Source organism: Aedes albopictus, chromosome 2 (genome assembly GCF_035046485.1).
Source record: "Aedes albopictus strain Foshan chromosome 2, AalbF5, whole genome shotgun sequence".
NCBI lineage: Eukaryota > Metazoa > Arthropoda > Insecta > Diptera > Culicidae > Aedes > Aedes albopictus.
Window position 1 is genome coordinate 473340413 of NC_085137.1, and position 23723 is coordinate 473364135.

General features: G+C 38.0%; 1 protein-coding gene across 25 annotated transcripts in view; it reads left to right on the plus strand.

Moving 5' to 3' along the window:
* The window catches only part of LOC109414816 (calmodulin-binding transcription activator 1), a 634609-nt gene that overhangs the window by 479487 nt on the left and 131399 nt on the right, over positions 1–23723 (plus strand). For all 25 annotated transcript variants that reach the window (XM_062854066.1, XM_062854068.1, XM_062854075.1 and 22 more), the window contains one exon: positions 23176–23267. In XM_062854066.1, coding sequence (XP_062710050.1) covers positions 23176–23267 — 92 coding nt within the window. The remainder of the gene's footprint in view (positions 1–23175; positions 23268–23723) is intronic.

A 23723-nucleotide genomic window follows, 5' to 3' on the forward strand; every position in this document is an offset into this window, starting at 1 on the left:
GAGGCGGTAAACGCACGGGTATTCAGCATGACCATGCTGAGGGTGACGGGTTCAATTCCCGGTCGGTCCAGGATCTTTTCGTAAAGGAAATTTCCTTGACTTCCTTGGGCATAGAGTATCTTCGTGCCTGCCACACGATATACACATGCAAAATGGTCATTGGCAGAGGAAGCTCTCAGTTAATAACTGTGGAAGTGCTAATAGAACACTAAGCTGAGAAGCAGGCTTTGTCCCAGTGAGGACGTTACGCCAAGAAGAGGAGAGAGGAGAGAGGAATGATTTATAATGCAGGGATTTTTGACACGCGCAGCACTTCATATCAATAAATTGATTTGTGGAGCTTCCATAAGGAACGCCTGCACAAATTTGAGCTTGCCCACTTACACTCATAGAAAATGTCGGTACTACTCAAACGGAATATTTTAAGAATGGATTTTCTGAAGAAATACCTGAGGAAACACCTGGAAACACCTGAAGGAATACATAAACAAAACCTCTCAAAATATTAAAAAAAATCGTTTTTTTATTGAATTCCTGGAGGAATCAATTGAGAAATTGCTATAGGTTCGCTTGGAGGAAATCTTGAAATTTCTGAGAAAATAAATAGAGAAATGCCCGGCGGAAGTTCTGATGAAATCTCTGTGTTAGTTCTTGCAGGAATCTCTGCAAGAATGTATTCCAGCCTTTCCTGAGAGAATCTGTAGAATTTTTTTTCTATCTGTATTAACAACTTTTTAGCCCTAGACTAGTTCATCTCGGAACCACATTTTGTGAGTTGGTCGGGAGTGGAATCCTCCCGTCACACCAGATCCGCTTCTTATGGGAAAATTTATGAAAGAATCCTTGGAGGGTTTTCTATGAATTTCTTAGGAATCATTGGAGCAATTTCTGGAAGAGAAGTGTCTTAAACGAATGTGAAGCAAATTTGGGAACTGCAGTAATAATCTCAAAATTTCTAAATTTCTGAATTTCCAAGGTAATCCTTGGAAAATGGATGGATTCCAGCAAGGCTCCGTGAAAGATTTATCAAAAAATCTGTGGAAGTTTTTTCAAAGTAATTTTTGAGGAAATTAGTAATAAAATCTCTTTAGGAAAATCTGCAGATGTTTCTGAAGAAATTTTCAGTCGAATGTTTTTCAGATTTCATTATATAAGTCACGAATGATCAAAATTTTATTTCAATCGATTCTTTGAATCCGGAGATATAACAGCTCAAAGTTGGCCATCGGATAATTTTACCTTTTTCATAAATCTTTACCACTTCGTGGAGAATGGCCCGATTTTTTCCAAATTTGGACCACTGATACACAACTAGTTGTTGAACTTACAGTAAAAATTTGAGAATATTTTCTGCATTTTTCAAAAAGTTACAGCTAGATGCCTGTCCCGATCATTTTGTCTATACCCTGTAAAGAATTCCTCGAAAAAAAATGTGAAGGAACCCCTAGGGGAGTTTCTTACACATTTCTTTTAAAGAGTCCTTGGAGGAATTTCTAAAGGAAGATTTACTGCCAGAAATTCAGAAAAGTTTTGGAATAAATCCTTGGAAGAACGTTTGAGAGAATAATTAAACGAATATCCGATGGATTTTTGGAAAACAACCTACAGTAATGGCTTGAAAGGATTTTCCAAATAAATCTCTAAAGGAATATAATTTCTGGAAAAAACAAACTTATACATAATTTTCTTACATAACTTTCAACTTCTTGTGTAACTTCTGGAGGAATCACCAGTGGATTTTCTGGAAAAAAAAATGGAAGTTGCTGTGGGAATTTCTTGTGGAATCGTTGGAAGAATTCCAAAGCAACCCCAGTACAAATTTTTGAAGAAACTTTTGAAACATTTTCTGAAAAATTCTGGAACAGTTTCAGAAGGCATCGCTGAAAGCGTTATCGAAGGATTTCCTGAAGAAATGTCTGAATTAATGTCTAAAGACATTTAAGAAGGAATCTCTGAGCGAATTTTTGTAGGAATTATTGCTCAAATTCATGGATATTTTTTTTTTGGAAAAAAAATTGAGGAATTTTAGAAGTAAAGATGCTTCGAAAAAAATCTTTGTGGAATTTATAGAATGGGAGGATTTTTTAAACAAATTCCTGAAGAAAATTTCCAAAATTATCCATGGAATTTTTTTTTTTTTTTTAAACAATCCGTGAGGGACAAATTTCCGAAAGTTTTTTTTCAAAAAGATTTTTAGAGGAATTTCTGAAGAAATTTTTGGAAGATTTTCTAAAGGAATCTCCAAGAATCTCCAAACGAATGCCTAGAGAAATTTCTGAATAAATATCCAAAGGATTTCTACCTGGGCGAATTTCTCAAACCATTTCTGAAATGATTTTTAAAAATTGGTTGGTGAGGCAATTCTTGTAAAATTTCGTGAAAAAAAATTTGCGACACTTCTGGAGGAACACATCGAAGGTTTTCTGAAATTATCTGTATTACGATCGTTTAGCAAATACAGCACAACCAGTAACCACGCTTGTCACGAATCTCTGAATTTCCGAAAGAATTCCTCGAGGAATTTCAGAAGGAATCCCTGAAAGAAATTTCGGAAGCAATTCGTAAAGGATATTTTTTTAAGAAATTCATAAAGAAAATTCAGGGTGAATCCTCGGATACATTTTCAAAGGAATCCCTGAACTTTTAGATATTTGCAAATAGCGTTCTTGTATATGCCCATTGCTCAAAATATTGGCTTCCCAATCCGAAGGAATTACCTTAGAAATAGTTTAAGAAATTTGTCAAAGAAATTTAGAAACAAATTACCGATAGAAATTTCAGAAGAAGATTTCCAATCAGTTACTGAAGAAATAATTAAAGAATTCCCAAAGTTATTGCTAAAAGAATTTCCTAACCGATTACTGAGCAAATTCTCGAAGGGATTACCCAAGCAATGATCAAAATAACTGCTTAAATGATTGTCGGAGGAATCTCTTACGCAAACACCGATAAAATTCTTAACAAGAATTGTCGAAAAAAAAAACACAAGAAAGTTTCCTGGAAATTCCACAAAGTTTGAAATAAAAGTCCTAATGCCATTTCCAAGCAAAAAATTTATGTAGAAAAACTCCGAAATAATTCTGAATTAACTTACGAAAAAAAAATCATAAGCAATTTCCAAAGGAATTATTAAAACATATTCCCCAATGCAAATACAAACAGATTACTAACGAAATTTTCGAAGGAGTTTTTTTTTATTAAAATATTGCCAGAGGAGTTTTGAAAGGAATTTCTTTAGAGGTTATATACAGGGGGTGGCCAAAGCCCAAAATGTTTGGAATATGGGCCCTTTTTTTTAATTATCGTAAAAATTGGGCCGAAGGGTCTCAAATTTTCATGAAACAGGCAGGGCTCATGGATATTTAAACAAAAAAATGGGGAAAAATCAGGGTCGCCTATTTTCCCGGAAAACTAAGGTGTATTTTTTTGTTTTCCCCTGATACTACTCACTTTGAAAAATCATGACTCAAGAACGAAGCATCGTAGAAACTAAGTTTTTTTAGAAAATGAAAGCAAATTTTCTCAGGAATCCAAAAAAATATAAACAAAGCATGAAGCATGAAACTATGAAAGCCAATTTTCTCACGAATCAAAAAAAAATGAGAAAGTTTTCCACAAATTTTCCACAGTTAAGAAAATTCGCGAAGAAGAGCCGAAAAAACTATGCCCGAGCTAGTGAAAAATTTTCGAAAAAATATTTTTGAGAAGGTAATTTTATAAGCTTTAATCGTTGAAATTTTTGGAATGCACTTTTTTTTCGTTTTCGAGTTATGACCAATTTTGTTGATGTGCCATAAAAGCCTTTTCTTTGAAAAATCATAACTCTTGAACGAAGCATCGTAGATATAATGTTTTTTAATGAATACGAAAGCAAATTGGGAATCCAAAAAAAACTATGAAGTGGAAAAAGTTTTGCACAAAATTTTCCACCGTTAAGAAAATTCATAAAGAGAAGCCGGAAAAAACTATGCCCGAACTCGCGGAAAATAAAAAAACAAAATTTTTGAGAAGGTAACTTTATAAGCTTTGATCTCTGGAATTTTTGGAATAATTTTTTTTTCGTTACTAAGTTATGGCCAATTTTGTGAAAATGACCATGTATGCCTATATTATAATTTGTCACAACTCAGGAACGAAAATTAAGAGCATTCCAAAAATTTCAGCGATCCAAGCTTATAAAATTACCTTCTCAAACATTTTTTTTTTGAAAATTTACCACGAGTTTGGACATAGTTTTTCCGTCTTTTCAATATAAATTTTCTCAACTGTGGAAAATTTTTCCCACTTCATATTTTTTTGAATTTCTGAGAAAATTTGCTTTCATTTTTATAAAAAAAAAACTTTGTTTCTACAATGCTTCATTCTTGAGTTATGATTTTTCTAAGAAAAGGCTTTTATGGCACATCCGGACATTTTTTAACAAAATTGGCCATAACTCAAAAACGAAAAAAGTGCTTCCAAAAATTTCAGCGATTGAAGCTTATAAAAAAACCTTCTCAAAAATATTTTTTCGAAAATTTTCCACGAATTCGGGCATAGTTTTTCCGGCTTTTCTTTATGAATTTTCACTGTGGAAAATTTTGTGGAAAACTTTCTCCAGTTCATGTGTTTTTTTTTAATCCTGAGAAAATTTGCTTTCATTTTCTAAGCAAAAACTTTGTTTCTAAAGTAAGTATTGCCAGTGGAAAACAAAAAAATTTCACCTGAGTTTTCCGCGAAAATAGGCGATCCAGAATTTTTCTAAATTTTTTTAGTCCATGAGCTCTCCCTGAGCAAAAAAAATCATGAAAATCTGAGACTCTTTGGCCCAAACCCGTACGGTAGTAAAAAAAAAATCCCATATGCAACATTTTTTATCTCTTATCAAAAAGTTCAATAAGCTGTAACATTTTACGGAGTGCATCAAAAATTCTCAAATTTTGAATATTTGACATCCTATTATAGGGTCTGGGACCATTTGGGCAGGGGGACCTATTTTGGGCACTTGCTGCTATAAGTCAGTCTATTTTGAACCAATTGACTTGATTTTTGGAACATTATCAGATACAAATTCAAGTCAGTTGGTTTGAAACTGACTGAGTTATTAAAGCAAGTGTCCAAAATAGGCCCCTTGCTCGAATGATCCCAGACCCTATGTCATTGGTACAAATTTATGCTCGATTGACTAATTCTTCGCGAAGCTTGAACCGTTCTCGTAAAACACTCTTTTTAAACAACTAATTTTTGAGCTGTCATATCTCTGAAACCAGTGCACCGAATCGAATGAAACTTTGAACGTTTTAACAATATGTTAATGCTTCAAAAGTCTCAAAAAGTGCGTTGAAAAAATCTGATGCATTTACCTCTTTAAATCTTTCCTGAGAAGAAGCTGTTCTCAAGATATCTTTAATAAGGTATATTAGAGCCTGTTTAGATTGAAGAAAGAACACATTTAGTATTGTTTGTGTTGTAAATTTGATTTATTTTCCTCTACAGTTGTAAAAAGAAAAAAAAAAAAAAAAAAAAAAAAAGTGGGCTTCGTGGCCGTGCGGTTAGCGGCGTCAGTCGTCTAGGCGTTTCGTAAGCCTCGGAGTGCGGGTTCGATTCCCGCTCCAGTCGGGGAAAACTTTTCGTCAAACGGAAAATTCTCCATTGGGCCACTGGGTGTTATGTGTGTTGTCCGTTGTCTCATGTTAGTGTAATGTTCAGTCTGTGCAGCCTCTGGCTGAAGACGGTGTAGTGTCTTTAAAAAAAAAAAACATCAAACGGTATAACTTTATTTAACATATTACATTTTAGAAAGTCGTTTAAAGTATCGATATATTGTGAATAAATGCTAGAAAATTTTATTGAATTCGTTTCACTGTTTCGGAGATATAACAGTTCATAAATTAGTTGGCTAAAAATAGTGTTTTACGAGAACCGTTCTAGCTTCGTGGATTTTTTTTCCAATGATTGGCATATAAACGATTGATAAACAGTCAAAATTTTAGAATTTCTGGTGCATTCTATGAAAATTTACAGCTTGTTGAACTTTTTTGTGATGGAAAAAAGAGTTGCCTATCCCAAACATTTTGGTCACCCTCTGTATGTCCTGGTGGAAAATGTTCACCAGTTTTTAAGAAATTATTTTTTATAATTTTGTTCCGGTCCCAAAGGCGTTATACCAAATTAGAATTTCCCCAAATGCCATCCGTCCAATTCAATCTAAATCAACTACTCCTCCGCACGATAAATTCACATGATTCAAACGAAATTGTCCGTGATGCAAATCAAACACACCCGTTTCATCACCTTGCAAATGCCAACAAATCGCCATGCAAAGGTGTCGAACCGGGACTCCCAGCGCAACACAAAGGTGTTGATTGCAGTCGTCCTCCGTCCAATTTCGAAGCGAATAGTTCACGCTGTTCCCCAACTTCCCCCACCACCATCCTCCTTTGAAGCAATTGAAAAATGGTAAAATTTATGATTTATATTTATATGCCATAATTTGAGCTTCCGTTTTGTATTTTAAATCTGTTCCGGTCCTCTCGGCTCTGGCACTCCTGCCACAGGAAGGAAAACTCGCTGAACCAGTTCGAAGTTCGGAAGCAAGCAGCGATCGACCTGCCGTGTCCGACGTCCAACCACTGCCCGGTGGGACTGATTTGTCCTGCTGACGGCGACTAGGACGACGACGACTATCAACAAAAGACCTCGGCGCTAGCTGTCGTGATTTATTAGCATTTTATTCTAAACAATAAATATATTTCGTTGCACTTTTTTTTGGCACGTTCCTCGTTAGGTCAAATGGAAAGAGCTGGGGCAGGTTCTATCCGTGTCTTCGCTACAGAGCTGGTTGATGGGAAAAAATTCAAAACACGTCTATGTGGCGCTTTGGAAAAGGAAGAAACGAGACCCTTGGGATCATTTGGAACAGATTTATCATAGGTGCTATTATATTGTCGTGAAAGGCATATTTCAGAAGTTGTCAAGTAAATTTGCTCTCCTGTCAAGTGATGGCAGGTGCTTTCAGGACTGCTGCTGATGACACGGGGCTTTGATATCTTATGATTGATTAATTGCATTTGTGATGCATCGGAATTTTAAACAGAACAAAATTGTACATTGGATGATTGTAATTGTAATTCTGTGTTTCATGCTTGAAATCTTAAAGTAACAATTGACCAGTAAGGACAGTTATCACCACATCCAATCAATTTGTTCGCTTCGCGCGTTTGATGATCGTTGTCGCTAGAAACGCCATCCTGAGTAGGTTCACCGACCCAGATGCGAATCCGGTAGTTCCATTATTCACGGAAATTTCCATTTTATGCCTGATTAACTAATATAACATTTGCCATTTCAATCTGAATTTCAATTGCTCTGGCAGCGATTTTCGGTTCCTCAACGAGCGCGGTACGGTTTGGACTCGAGGTCCTGGAAACTGTCTCGCTCACATAATTCTCTCCATTGGGAGAATAAATCGCTAATTTAAGCTAAATTATGTATATCGCACGGCAATTTACGACGACGACATTCTGGTAGAGATTTCTTTTTCCTCGTGTGGGCCAATGCAATTGTATCGCGCAGTCGATGTGGTCGTTCTCCACGGAAACCATTCAGGGCGTTCACATACTGAAACTGGCGGTGTGTAGTTCCCCAATTGGTGGGGAAATGGTAGAAATTTTAGCCAGGAGTTTTTACAACTCTCTTCAATTGCTTGATGTGCTGGTGGGGTGCGCTTTTATGGGCACACGCACCCTTGACTCCAAATGTAGGATACGGTCAAATAGAAAGCGCGTAAAAACGACTCATCATTCCAAGGAAGAAATCGCTTCAGAAAGCTGACCGTAAAATACTCGGGACTGCTAGAACGGCGCTTCCACTTCTTGGGCGATCGATTTTTTTAGGAGTTCCGGCGCGGTGGCAATGGCGCGGATTTATGACCGAGGGCGCCGTAAATCATCGCCTATAAATTATAATTTCTTACATGCAGAAAAGTAATCTGTTATATAGTTTGTATGGGTCAAAGGGATAGAGGCTCTAAGATTGGGCGTAAGCTTGACCGCCCGGAGAAATATTTCCGAAAAATTGAGAGCGAGCAAATGAAAGCGGCGCAGTTCAATCAGATAACGAGTGGACAATCCTGTTATAATTCAAAGATGACCTTAATAAGCTTAGCTAAGGCGAGTGTCTTATCGTATGGAATGGATGGCACTTCAATTTAATTGACTGTTCTCCGTCGAAAATTGGTTATTTCAAGAATTTTTAGATTTTTTGAATTCTTCCATACAAACATTGCATAAACTAGCTACGTTTAATTTATTAAGAACTGTATTTATGACATACTTCCAAAAAAATTTCAGGAAGGTGATGAAAAGCTTCAAGTAGGGTCGAGGACCATTTGAGCGGGGATGTATTTTAGGCACTTACTGCACCAACTTATGTCTGAAATACCTGAATGCATAGTTTCCAGAAAATTAGTCAAGTGAGAATGGATTTTAAGCAGAGTATAGAGCATTTCCAACCCAAAACACGAAAAATTGCAAATTTCATTTGATATTTTTCAATTTTAATGAGATTTTGTTCAGGTGCAGGTTTTCGTTAATCACTTACTTTTGCTTCGACTCATAACAATTTTCCCTCACCTAACTTTCGAAAACTTCGAAACGAACTACCTCATTTCCTTCTTATATAAAGACTGGACACGGAAAAAATGAGACACAAAGATTAATGTATAACTTTTGATTGCGTGCACAAAAATAGCTGATTTTTTGACCAGGACTAGTACATTATGTGTAGCTAATACCATAAAAAAATCATCAAAATCGGTTAAGTGTTGGCGGCGATATCGTCGAAACAGGAGATTTACCATTTGAGAATCTTGGGCCAAACAAACACTTTAAAAAATATCACATTTTTTACCTAAAGTGTAGAGCCAAAAATACTGAACCGATTTCAAAGAAAATTTATCAGTACAAATAGTATGTATGTAGGTGTATTGTGTAAAAATTTCATTCAATTTAATTTTACCTTTAAAAAGTGATAGCCATATATGTAGTACTATGTCACAATAAGCAGATGTGGTTTTTTGGTATAGTGACATTCAAACTGCTCTAACTTTTAAAATGTTCAATCAAAATGGCTGAAATTTTTACTGAGAACAGATTAACACAACGATTTTACACTGTCAAAGTTTCAAAACAAAATCGGGACAGTGTTGCCAATACTACACTCAAAATAATGCACACTGATTTTAAAATGTTAAAAAGTGCCCAAAATTTGAAAACCTCGTTTTTTTGTTTGAATTATTGAAAAAAAAAGTATTGAACTGATTATAATGAAATTTTGACCACTTATTATGACTTACTTGAAGAACTCACAGTCAAATTTTCAGACGTTTTGATGAACTAACAACCGAGTTATAGCCTAAACAATTTTTAAAATGGAAGCCCAAAATTCCCAAAATCACATTTTATTGTATCGACAATATTTGCGTCAATACTGAACCGATTTTGATGAAATTGTTAGGGTATTAACTACATATAACATGCTATTCCTGGTGAAAAAATCAGCTATTTTTATGAACACAATCAAAAGTTATATATTATTTTGAGTGTCTCATTTTTTTCGAGTCCATTCTTTAATATAATTCGAAAACGGTTTGTTGGATTCAAATTTGGATATTTGATGGACTTAAAAAAAAAATACACTGAGAACAATATTTATCGCGGATCTATGTTAGATGTCATAAAATTTCAATTTTCTCAAAAACCTTAACCTTCGGTTTTTAGGATTTTCCTGCAGAAAGCTGTTTTCCTACCTCGAATTTTGTTTAGTGGCCTAGAATGGTTAAAAACTTCTAACTATTTTTCTCGAATTTTTATTTTTCACCGGCTTTTGAAACAAGTAAAAAGAAAATCGGGTTGAGTACTGTTCTCTTTAATTCCACTAAGAGTTTGCATCCTTTGACAGATACGTATTGGACCTCAACTATAAGGTCATCTTCAGTGTCTTGTACTTGACTCGACTCGACATAGATCCGTGATGAATATTACTCTCAGTGAAAGTTATTTATTTTTAATTGCTTCAAATTTTTGATACGTCCTTAAAAGTACCATTTGAATCCAACAAATCAGTTAGGATTATATTTTTATATTATTTTTTATATTTTTAGAAACATGTAACATAAAAACTTTTTCGGATAGAAACTCATACATGAACAAATTTCATTTGAATTGAAGAAAGTTGCGTCAACGCGTGCGTTGAGCTTTAAAAGCTCAATATAAAAAAATCAACTATAGAGCTTTTTGGATATTTTATCTTTGTTTTTACGATGATTAGATCATCTATCTATATAAATAAAAATGGAATAGTATTTGTATGTCACGAAAAAGCTTGGGAACGGGTCAACAGATCGACATGATTCTTTTACTGTTGCATTCCGCCAGGCCTCCGACGTATTCGTACGAATAAATAATTATAAAAAGTGACCGGGAAGACAAGAAAAACGGGAAAATCTGAAATTCTATTTTGAGGGGCGTTTCTTCATGGAACCGGATGTCAAAAAACAGAGTAGGCAGGTAGGACGACGTTTGTCGGGACTGCTAGTTTACAATAAATCGGAGAAAATGTTTGATATTTAAACGCTACCCATTTTGTATGGGATGAAAATTTGATGGAAAAAGTTCAAAGTACATTTATTTGGAACAGGGTTTTGTCATATGCACTCCTTTTTCATTTTCTTCATATTGTTTTCTGTAATTTTTTTCAAAATTCATCCACCAATGTCCCCAGAACAGTCTAGCAAAGGTTTATACCTACATTTTTTCATGTTAAGTTATAGTGGAATGTTAATTTGAAAGAACAGACCAAACAAAATTTAATCATTCTAGACGGAATTTTCGCCTTTCTGGATGCAGTCTCGCTGATCATGATATTATGACTCGTTTTACTGTAACATAATCATAATGTTAACTTTTCAATATTTAGAGCTAAACAGTATAACACTGTCCGACAAAAAAAAACTTTTGCCGTGATCAGAGACCCCATTAGTAGGGCATAAAAGCGCATGGAAAATGTAAAAAAATGCCATTTTTAAATCTGTTGGAGCACCCCTAGAAACTTTTTGAGATGAGTTTGAATTTTATTCATTTTTGAAGGTTTGACACGAGCTTAAGAAATCATCACAAACACTTTTGAAATACAATATCTTTGAAGTACACCGCTGAAATTTTCACAGATCTGAGAAGTAACTTTAATAAATAACTAGTCAAAATTTCAGCCAATTACGACATTCCATTTCATTGATGCATATCCGGGAAGAATCAAATATGACTTATATAATACAAATCCTTGAAGTTTTCTCTTAATTCAATCACAAAAAGCAAGCCCCTATCCTTATCTAATCATAACAAAATAACTATTTTACCTTGATCTGACTTCGAAATTATGATCTAAATAATTGAATTCAAATTTTCGAGAAGAAAATCCGGTCGATTTTTCAAATTACTAACGTTGTAAGTCTGTGTAAAAATAAAAATAAAATCTAATACATTAATATTTTGCGATTGTGTTTTCGTGGGTTGTCTATGTTTACTTAATGTTCTGAAGAACCTCCTAGCCATTCCAAATTGGTAAAATTGATAACTTTATTGAATTAAACAAACCTATTTCAATACAATGAATTGAAGCTGGCATTGCGCAGAAAACATGGTTTAAGTTCACGACTGTTCAAAACAATACAACCCTAAAAAAATGCAAGCCAAGAATGAGAACAGTAATCGTTGTTTTCATCAAATTTTAGTTAGTTTCACAATACAGAATGTGTATGTTGGGGCATTACCATTGAAGACACTTTTATGAAATTAATTGAATTTGTTCTGTAGTAAAATATTTCCAATCATAATTTAAAGCTCAATAATGTCCTCCACGATTGTAAAATTGCTTTATAAGTTTCAGCGGCATAGGGTCTTGAACCATTTGGGCAGGATCACCTATTTTTGCACTTGTGTCTATGACTCAGTCAATTAAGAACCGAATGACTTTATTTTTGAGATATGATCAGATACGCATAGTATCTAGCTATGTGGAACAATTCAAATCAATCGGTTTGGAATTGACTGAGTTATATCAGCAAGTGCCCAAAATAGGTGCTCCTGCTTAAGTGGTCCTAGGCCCTATTTGTTAATATAGTGTTGAATACTATCTATCCAGAAGCCCCAAGTAGCACCTGCAACTTAATTAGAAATGATCGTCGTTGCAAACAAGTTGCAAATGAGTTTTCATGAAACAATGAGTTATTAAATAGTTATAATGTGATTCCGGATGTTTTCATTCGGATTCTGAAAATTAAAAAATGTGAAACTATATTAAAACATATTAAAAACCTGTCGTTCATGCCACACTCAGTTATAACATGTTTGTAACTGCTAATGAGATCAATATAAACGTCATCGTTGACTGTTATAATCTTGTTACACTTGGAACTAACTTAGAACATAACGAATACTTTTGACAGGAGGGGCGCAAACTGCGAAAAGTATGGTAAAAAAAGTTTTGCGACCATAAATACTGCCAAAATAACCAAAACTGCTGCAGGTAAGTGCAAACAATCCATTATTGATCTCTAAATAAATCTATGTATTGAACTTTGTACTTTTTGCTTGCAGTGAAACACACAACGAATGTTGGTCATCCGGTGATAAGGAAGAGTTCCTCCGAGGAGCACCATTTGCTGCATCTGGAAGCGGAGTAATCCGGTGGCCATCCTAGTGCTTATGTGACCCGGATGAAGCCGCTATTTAGGTGACGTTCCATCCTCGATGACGATCATGAGATGTTGTATTTTCTGAACGCGTTAGGATGTCCATCAGCAGCAGCAAGAATTGCATCATTTGAAGTACGATGCCAGCAAGAAGGCACCGCTAAGACCAACGGAGAATTGAGAACGGGTTCACCAGTTTATTTGAAAATTCCGTCATACGACAACTTTACCCACTATGAAGATGATGACGGCCTGGATGATGTGGCCAAGGCTGTGGCTTTGTTTGTATCGGTCAACTTTAAAAACGCCGCCCAACAAGACGAAGCGGAACGACCGTAGTTCGAGGTAAACGGTTTCAAAATCCTTTGAAATCATTGATCATCGGTTCATTGCAAACGGAACAATTTCCGAAGATTCGGCCGACCTGCGGTGATCATTCCATTATTATTTCAATAAAATAATAAATTGCTTCTTTCATTGATTTGAGTGTTATAATTTTTTCTTTGTCATCTGCGAAACTGCTCAAGTAATTTGTAATGCAGAATCATTGCTTGACCGTTATTACTTGTCCTATTTTTTTGCACAGTACGCTGTGGAAACTAGGCATACGGTCAACCAGAAGAAAATGACTTAGTGTCGTATTTATATTATTAGGTTAGATTTTTCTTAGAGTCTAAATACTATGTTGTCTAGGTTAACCTTAATGCACATGAAAATTTACCATTTTATTTTATTTTAGTTTGGCATAATTGATGAAAATTTCAAATTAATTAATTTTCATACATTCTATTTTGATTTATTTATTGAGGAATCCGTGCTTAAATAACTTCTTCGATGTGGAGGATTTTCAATTTTAAATAGTACATTTTCAGCTTTCTATGAGAGCATTCAATAGGCTGCCTAAATGTACTGAGTCAAAGCAACATGGCGTACATTTTCATCACAAATTTCATAAATTTGCACTCCCAACATGACATGTACACTAAGGGGCGTGAGAAATATGGAATCATAAGGCATACTTTCACATTAAATCAGAAGCCGCATACAAATTTAACTTTCTTTATCGGTCAGAATTTCAATATATTTGTGCACTTAAATATTAAGTACAGAAACGAAGCCACTGTTGCAACGATGCATGGTCACTAGCAATGACGAATGCGATGACTAGATGATTAGCTATCGAATCGGTCACCAATTTTTAAGTTGACTGTTAGTTGTATCTCAGTTATAAAATGATTACAAACTAGAACCGCTCATAACACGAACAGATGTTTTATATTGACTCCGCCTCTTGCGCTTTTTTCGTTGCAATTCAGTCGTTATTAAGACGATTGGTTCAAACGGCATAACTTTCAATATTGTTGTAAACAAATTATAGAAACTTGTTAATGCCCTCGTGTGTTGCTTGGGGCACTAAGGCGAGTTGATACAGTCAGGTCTTTTTTTACGCGGTTTTCATTTACGCGGCCGCGTAAATGAAAACTGCATACAAAAAAAAGTTCATCGTCTTATTTTTGCATGATTCGTCGAGTAATGGTGAGACTTTTTTTACGCGGTTTTTTGGATTTTGAACTGAGTTTTTTTTTACGCGGTACGTATCCCCCGCGTAAAAAAAAACCTGACTGTATAATTTATTTAGTCTTTAGTACAAATTTGTTTCAATGTAGAGGTCGTTGGAATTTGAATATATTTTCCGCATCGTATTTAAATTTTTAAGAACATGGAACTGCTTGATATCCACCAGGTCAATCAATCTGGAACGGTTACTTAGGTACACACCAAATCATTGAAAATCATTTTCATTCATATGCGATATATGGATATTAAAATTTGGGCACGACTAGAAATCCGATCAAAACAAAATACTTCCTTGAATTAAGTGGACGAATTGTATTTTGCCTGAATTGTGATCCTAATCCATCGCATTCAAAATCGCAGTTTATTGGTATTTAAACATGATTATAAAAGTAACATTTGATGTCCAAATGTTACAATAAACTTTGCTCATTTTCATAAGCGAGAAACAAGTTTTTGAAAACTGCAATTAGAACATTAAATTTATTTGGAAACAATTTTCCTTAAAACACTCATGCTGACCTCAATAAATTAATCTAACTTTCTTCCTGTGGATCCTTTGTAATCATATCCTAAAATTTCTCGTATGGCTTTCCAGAATCATACTTAGTTAAACCAGATGTTTGAAATACAATTTTCATCTTCTTCAGTCAGAGACTGAAAAATACATTAACACTAGAAAACGTACGTCACATCTAGTGACCTAGTGGAGAACTTGTAAAGAAACGTTTTCTCCTACTGGAGCGGAAATCCATCCAATATTTCGAGGCGTTCGAAGTATCCGAAAGACTGACGCTGCACGGAATTAAAGCATAGAAGTTTTCTAAATGGATATGAATATGGGCGTGCTTTATGGGATTAGATTAAAAAAAACTAAAAGATTTTCACTATATAAGTCAGAGTTAAGCCTTCGCGGATATGTACATATCAACGAAACGGAATGTCGTAATAGGTAGAAATTTTGACTAGTTATTTATCAAAGTTGCTTCTCAGATCTGTGAAAATTTCAGCGGTGCACAAAACTGCATTTCAAAGATATTGTATTTCAAATGTGTTCATGATGATTTCTAAAGCTCTTGTCGAACCTTCAAATTTCAAATTTCAAGTTTGAATAAAATTCAAACTCATCTCAAAAAGTTTCTAGGGGTACTCCAACAGATTTGAAAATGGCATTTTTCTACATTTTCCATGCGCTTTTATGCCCTACTAATGAGGTCTCTGATCACGGCAAAAGTTTTTTTTTGTCGGACAGTGTAATTTGTGGCATGATATCAAGCCGTTTGTACCTGAATCATGACGGAAATTTATTAAATGTTTAGCCTAATTCATGAAACTTGTATTTGTCATTTATAATTTTGATTCCATAGTAGGAATTTATAATTTTGATTCCAAGAGTAGGAAATTCAAAGATAGCATGGTATCAGCACTCTAGAACCATGACCCAAATTTTTCAAACTAGCTTGATTTTGATTATATCGGCAAAAAGTGGCGAATTGAGTCATAATAGCATGCCACATGTACTCTAGAATCATGACGAACATTTTTCAAATCATAAGCCTTATTTATGAATCTTGTGCTTGTAATTTATGTTTTTTTTATTTTCTGTAACCGCTAGTAATTCCAAAACCGTTTTATGATTGTTGATTCTGTTCACTTTATTTATGTTGAATGGTGCGAAAGGACTTTAGAACTACAAAATAGTGATTAAAATTAGGCGCCGTCGTGGAACATGAAGGAATTATATATTTTCTAGAGTTGCTAACAAAAGGCTGAATTCCAAAAGGCTAAATGCACAAAAGACTAAAAGTTACAGAAGGCTGAACCTACAAAAGTCTGATAATTTCAGCTTATATAAGTTAAATAAACGAGTTGAGTCATTATATCAGTCTTCTGATATTTCAGATTTTTTGAGTTTTTCACCCTTTCGTTATTCACTCTTTTATAATTTGTAAATTCACTCTCAGGTTGGTGTAATGACTCGAAAGCTCTCACATTACAAAAATTAAGTCATTAGATATAAAATTGACATAGTTGCAAGTGCCTGTCCATATGACGCTGCTTCATGGTTTTATGACTCAGCGGCATGATTAGTCATAAAATCGCGTCATTATAATTAATAAATAAAAACAAGTAAAGGTTTGCCGTAACGCTTCTGACAACCATGTATATTTTTATGAAAAGGGTTAGAAATTGGTACGATAATCGCCATTTACTTCATACTATCGTGACTCGTAGTCATGAAGTGGCACATTTTATGATTCCACCACTTTTTGTAATGCATTCGAAAATTCGGTGGTGTGGATGAAAAGTCAACAACGCCATCGAAAACTACACCTGGAAAACGAGTTATGCACAAAATGAATATACCAATGATAAATTCACTTGAATGCAATATTTGCTTACCAATGTCCAGTATTATTAAGCACGATTCAATTGCTATTCGACCAATTGTCCCTTCGACCAATTACCTTTCGACCAAACGTACTTTCGACAAAACGTACTTTCTACCAAATTCCATTCGACCAAACGTCATTCGACCAAATGTCATTCGACCAAATGTCCTAAAGCCAACGGAACGATTGCACAGTGGTTCCGCCATAGGCCATTAATCCAAAAATTTGACCTCAATGAAACTGTGATATCGTTGCGGTAACATTAAGTTTAATGCTTTAATAACTAGGGTCAATCATTACTTTTATCAAATGTATGCCGAAACTTTTCCGCAGAGGTCATGGAAGGAGATGTTCTTAAGTAGATATTTCATTTGAACTTTTTATAATTTCAGTCCTATGCATTCATCACTCTATTAAAAAGTCTTATCTATTCGACATATATTTGGTTGATTGTGTTCGACTCTTACATAGTTGAAATCGATGTTTATCACAAATTTAGATGCCATTCTTTATCATTTTATATAAATAAGTGTGACTGAATTAGATGTTTTTTTTTTCACAAAGTATAAAAAACTGAAAATTTTCAACAAGCCGGAAAAAATGTTTCCCCTTCTGACCCCTTCGGACGTTCTTCTATAAAACTTTCCTATAATCTTGAACAATGATTTACTGGCGAATTTAGCTGCGACCATTTGCGACCAGATTGGTGATAGTCACTTAAATGTCGTACCTTCAATTTACTCAAAAACTATCAAATACCTCCCGCATCGCATTCCACGGAACACATTTTCCCAACTTTCACGCACTTGATGCATTACATTATGTGTGTTTCACTATTCTTGAGAAGTTTTGACTACCATGGGCTACCTAAACTAATATTATTATATCTAAATCAGTTGGTAATCAAAACTGCAAAATAATGCATATAACTCGATAAAATCATATTTATGGCCGCCCTCATATAGGGCTGGAATCACTGTGGATTGGTTCGATGAGGAGTCTAGACAAATTTTGGAAGAGAAGTACTCAGCGCGGGCAATAATGCTGCAGCATGGAACCCGCCAAAATGTGGAACGTTACAAACAGAAGCGGAAGCAGCCGACTCGCCTCTTTTGGGAGATCAAATGACGCCTGGAATTGATATTCCGTTCTCAAGAATCACGGAAATTATTCCAGAAGTTCGACGCAACGGTTTCTTGCTGTGAGCCGAAATATTCCGGGGTGAGGACGAGAACTTTTTTACGGACCAAAGTAAGGCGATATAAATTGAGAAGCGACATCGACGAGCACCTGAATTGCGAAGAGAACATAGGAACTGACAATCAAGGCAGTTGAAGTAATGGCTATGGCGGATGATAAGAATCAATCAATCATTCACCTGTTGCAAATCTACAAAGAAGCTGGTAAGGGTGGAAGGATTGCTCTATTTACAAGAAAGGTATCAAGCTGGTTTGTGACAACTTTCAAGCGATCACCATTCTGAATGTTGCCTACAAAGTGCAACACAACATCATCTTCAGTCGTTTATTACTTATTAAATTACGAATTACTTACCTTACCGGTCAGGCTAAGGCCGGGGTGGCCTCTGCTGTACATAGTAGCCGCCTCCATTCCACTCGGTCCATGGCTGTTTGTCTCCAGTTCCGCACTCTGCGTAGGGTCCGCAGATCGTCCTCCACTTGGTCGACTCACCTAGCTCGCTGCGCTCCACGTCTTCTTGTACCGGTCGGATGACTCTCGAGAACCATTTAAGTCGGGTTGCTATCCGACATCCTGATGACATGACCCGCCCACCGTAGCCTCCCGATTTTCGCGGTATGGACGATGGTTGGTTCTCTTAGCAGCTGATGCAGCTCGTGGTTCATTCGCCTTCTCCAAGTCCCGTCTTCCATCTGCACTCCGCCGTAGATGGTACGCAACACCTTCCGTTCGAAAACTCCAAGGGCGCGTTGGTCCTCTGCACGTAGGGTCCATGTTTCGTGCCCATAGAGGACGACCGGTCTAATCAGCGTTTTGTAGATGGTTAATTTCGTGTTACGGCGAACTTTGTTCGATCGTACAGTTCTGCGGAGTCCAAAGTAAGCACGATTTCCTGCCACAATGCGCCTCTGAATTTCTCTGCTGGTGTCGTTGTCGGCGGTCACCAGTGAGCCCAAGTACACGAATTCTTCAACCGCCTCGATTTCATCACCGTCGATATGAATTCGGGGTGGCGGGCGCGGTGATTCCTCCCTGGAGCCCTTTGCCATCATGTACTTTGTCTTCGACACATTAATGACTAATCCGATTCGCCTGGCTTCACTCTTTAGTCGAATGTACGTTTCCGCCATCGTCTCAAATTTACGAGCAATAACATCAATATCATCGGCGAAACCAAGCAGCTGAACGGACTTCGTGAAAATCGTCCCACTCGTGTTTATCCCCGCTCTTCTTATTACACCTTCCAAAGCAATGTTGAACAGCAAGCACGAAAGACCATCACCTTGCCGTAACCCTCTGCGAGATTCGAAGGGACTCGAGAGTGCCCCTGATACTCGAACTACACACATCACTCGATCCACCGTCGCCTTGATCAACCGTATCAGTTTATCCGGGAATCCGTATTCGTGCATAATCTGCCATAGCTGTTCTCGATCGATTGTATCATACGCCGATTTGAAATCGATGAACAAGTGATGTGTGGGCACGTTGTATTCGCGGCATTTCTGCAACACCTGGCGGATGGCGAACATCTGGTCCGTTGTAGCGCGTTCACCCATAAATCCAGCCTGATATTGCCCCACGAAATCTCTTGCAATCGGTGATAGACGGCGGCATAAAATTTGAGAGAGTATCTTGTAGGCAGCGCTCAGTAGTGTTATCGCGCGGTAGTTCCCGCAATCCAACTTGTCGCCCTTTTTGTAGATGGGACACACGATACCTTCCATCCATTCCTCCGGTAATACTTCCTCCTCCCAAATCTTGGTAATGACCCAGTGTAGTGCTCTCACCAGTGCTTCTCCACCGTATTTTAGAAGCTCGCTTGGTAGTTGATCTGCTCCAGCGGCCTTGTTATTTTTCAACCGGCCAACCTCCTCCTAAATCTCTTGAAGGTCAGGGGCCGGAAGTCTTTCGTCCTGTGCACATACTCCTAGATCTGTTACCACGCCACCTTCGGTACTTGCAACGTCGCCATTGAGGTGCTCATCGTAATGCTGCCGCCACCTCTCGACCACCTCACGCTCGCTCGTGAGAATATTCCCGTGATTATCTCGGCACATGTCGGCTTGTGGCACAAAGCCTCTGCGCGAGCGGTTCAGCTTCTCGTAGAACTTTCGTGTGTCCTTAGCGCGGTACAGCTCTTCCATCGCTTCGCGATCTCGTTCTTCCTGCTGGCGCTTCTTCATCCGGAAGACTGAGTTCTGCCTGTTCCGCGCCTGTTTGTAACGTGCCTCATTCGCTCTCGTACGGTGTTGCAGCATTCTCGCCCATGCTGCATTCTTCTCGTTTTTCAACTGTTCACATTCGCCGTCGTACCAGTCGTTTTTGTGATTCGGAGTCGCGAAGCCTAGTGCTATGGCGGATCGGATGTCCCTCCAGCCATCTTCAAGTGTAGCTGCGCCAAGCTGCTCTTCCGTTGGTAGGGCCACTGCTAACTGCTGCGCGTAGTCTTGAGCCACTTCTACGTTACGAAGTTGCTCGATGTTGAGCCGCTGCGTTCGACTTCGACGCGTGGTGATAACTGTCGAAAGTTTTGAGCGCATGCATACAGCGACTAAGTGATCCGAATCTATATTCGCACTGCGGTATGTGCGGACGTTGGTTATATCAGAGAAGAATTTACCGTCGATTAGAACGTGGTCGATTTGGTTTTCCATTTGATGGTCGGGGGATCTCCAGGTGGCTTTGTGGATATCTTTGCGGGGGAAGAAGTCACGCGGCGAGCAACCATCGTATGTTTGCTCTAACTGCGCGTAGAACGCTTCTTTCTCGTCATCGGGTCTTCCTTCGTGTGGGCAGTGGACGTTAATGATGCTGTAGTTGAAGAAACGGTCCTTAACTCTTAACATGCGCATTCTTGCGTTGATCGGCTGACACCCGATCACACGTTGTCGCATCTTGCCCAACACTATAAATCCTGTTCCCAGTTCATTGGTGATGCCACAGCTTTGGTGGAAGGTAGCCGCTCGATGCCCGCTTTTCCACACTTTCTGTCCAGTCCAACAAAGTTCCTGCAACGCCACGATGTCGAAGTTGCGGGGATGTAGTTCGTCGTAGATTATCCTGTCACATCCTGCGAAACCTAGTGACTTGCAATTCCATGTTCCAAGTTTCCAATCGTAGTCCTTATTTCGTCGCGTGGGTCTTTGCCGATTGTATCGAGTCGTATTTTCTCCTATGTTATTCGCAATGGGGATTTTTACGGGTGGCTTATTGGGCCTACGCCAACACTCCTGTCTCGCCGGAGGGCCATCGTGCCAGTTCTGTTTAACGTCCCAACCAACACTGGGACGACCACGCTGATGGGGCTACCACCTTAGATCTATCTGGCCGTGGTGCAGCGTTTCTTACTCAGCCGCTGGATGCCAGAACAGACGCTGTTTGAGCCGCACCTCCTTGGTGAACAGACACTCGGATCGTACCTCCTCAATCTAGCTGAAGTCAGAAGGACAACAGTGCCCAGGCTGCACTACCAGCTAAGCACACAATTCTTAGCTGGCGGTCTTTGTCATCGCTTGACCCGTGGAAGCATGAGGTAGGAACTTGTGAGGACCAGAGCTATATTGGACGCTCTCCTTATCGACTCACCGTTTTGCAGCCCAAAAAATTACGAATTAGTTCTTGGCAAATTGTCAGGCCGGCTCCGTCGATGGCCGGTCTACAACTACTCAGATCTTTACGATACGGTAAATTTTCCAGAATCGCCGATAATATAAGATTTTTTCTCCCCGCTGTTGAGGGAAATTGAGCAACTGCGTCCAATAAGCTGAACTTGTGTGGCATATGAATATCTTATGTTCATCGATTTGAAGCCGTCATTTGACGCAACAACTGACAATAAATTAAGCCGCATGATGCGAGGCCGCAGCGGAAGGGTTCTAGAAGCTGCGACCAAAAAAGATTCTCTCCCGCTCCAAATGTACCAAGTACAAGATGCTAATAAGTCCAGAATTCTTCTACGAACATGATACTTAGACCATTAGAAGGCCGGCTCCAGAGGTACACGTTATCCTCCATTAAGGAAATTAGTGCCATTTTTAGACCATGCTCGAGAAAGACTTGCAGGCACTCAGAGTATTCGAGCGATGTTTGCTAAGGACGATCTTTGGTAGCATACAGACGTTCAGACGAAGTACGAATCACGAGCTTGCTGCGCTCTACGGCGAATCTAGGAAAGCCAAGAGGAAAGCCGAAATGGTACGGTGGTCAGGGCGTGTTGCAAGAATGCCGTACATATAGCAATCCTGAAAAGATTTGTCCTGTTTGTCGAGAGTGATTTGAAATAAATGAGTTCATGTAATGTTCTTGAAATAAATAAGTTCTTGTATATTGAAGCCATGTGTTTATTAAGGTTACAAAATAAAAAGTGGCACTCATGAGGGTGATAATAAATACCTTACTTATGACAAGCCCACCATATCAACGGTCCCATTTTGAATGGCCTCACGCCTTTTAAACATCCAACTCCCATAAACCAAAGCAGCGCGAATCAACGAATTTACTACCTCTGGTCACGATTCTTCGATTTGTTAGCGATGTCCGGGTTGTGAACGAGAGTGAAAGTTTACACACCTCGAAGGTGACATAAATTATTTCCCCGAACTTCCTGCCGCGCTCGACGCGCCCGTTCCACATCATCACCGTGATTTGGCGGAACTGCCCCACCACCACGGCCGGGACATGAAAATGGGACATTTGTTTCCCATTTGTTTGACCAGTTTGGCCAATTCTCGACAACAATAACACAACCGCGAGTGCCATTAATCCGACCTCGTAAAATTAGAATTAGAGTCGTTAAGAAGTGCAATCAATTTTACTCTATCTGAAAATAATTGCCTGATGGAATGAGTGCTGGATGGTGTGGTGGTTAATGTTTCAAGCTTTCGTTTGTGATTGATGAAGTTGTGTAAGCTGATGCTCTCATTTTGTTTGCAACGGGAAAACAAATGCCTTGAGTTATTCGGCTCAGCTTTTGCAAAAGCCCAGCTTTGAATATGTGCTCGGGATAATAATTTGGTATAATTTACTCCACATATACTCGTAATTTTTCGATTTTCCCTTATCTTGCATTCAATTTTCTTTGCAGCAGAGGTTCCCAACCTTGAAAACGTTTATTATGGCCAATAATGCTTTTCTTCAGCCTTAAAGAATATAAAATGTGTGTTTTTGGACTTCATCCCAAAACCCTTCGACTTGAAATATTTTAAAACCCTTATTATTCTCTGATTCAATCCAAACCTAACGTTTCATCTCATTGTTCTCATCCTTCCCGCACAGATGGCGAACCGATCAAACTTCCGGAAAATTTAGAAAGTTTACCACGGGCTGACCATTTCCCAACCCAGCGACATCGGTGGAATACTAATGAGGTGAGTAAATGCCCCCGTCTTCAAACGAGAGAGAAAAAAGTAAAAAAAAAAACACATCCCGGGACTTACTGGATAAATGGTGGCGGCAGGCAGACATCACCCTCAGCTCAGTGTGGATGATGGGTGCACTGAGCAGATTCGACGGGGGTAGGGGGTGAACTAACGAGAGAAAAGTACTGCCCTGCTTGACTGAAACAATCTGGCTGCCGGCTACGACGAACGAACGTAAGACGTTGTTCGGTTCGAATTCCATTTGTTTTTTTTTTCTTTCGTTCGTTTCTATACGAGGAAGTTTCCCAAAAGCTTTGCCAAAGATCAAGAGTCAAGAGTTTAATATTGGGAGGAATTGTTTTATATTTTATTGGATTACAGTGCGCTCGGTGCTGGTTGACTAGCTGGCTGGATGGGTGCTGCTGGGTGGTGGACGGACGGAGTCTTGTTATTCGCGTGTTGTGC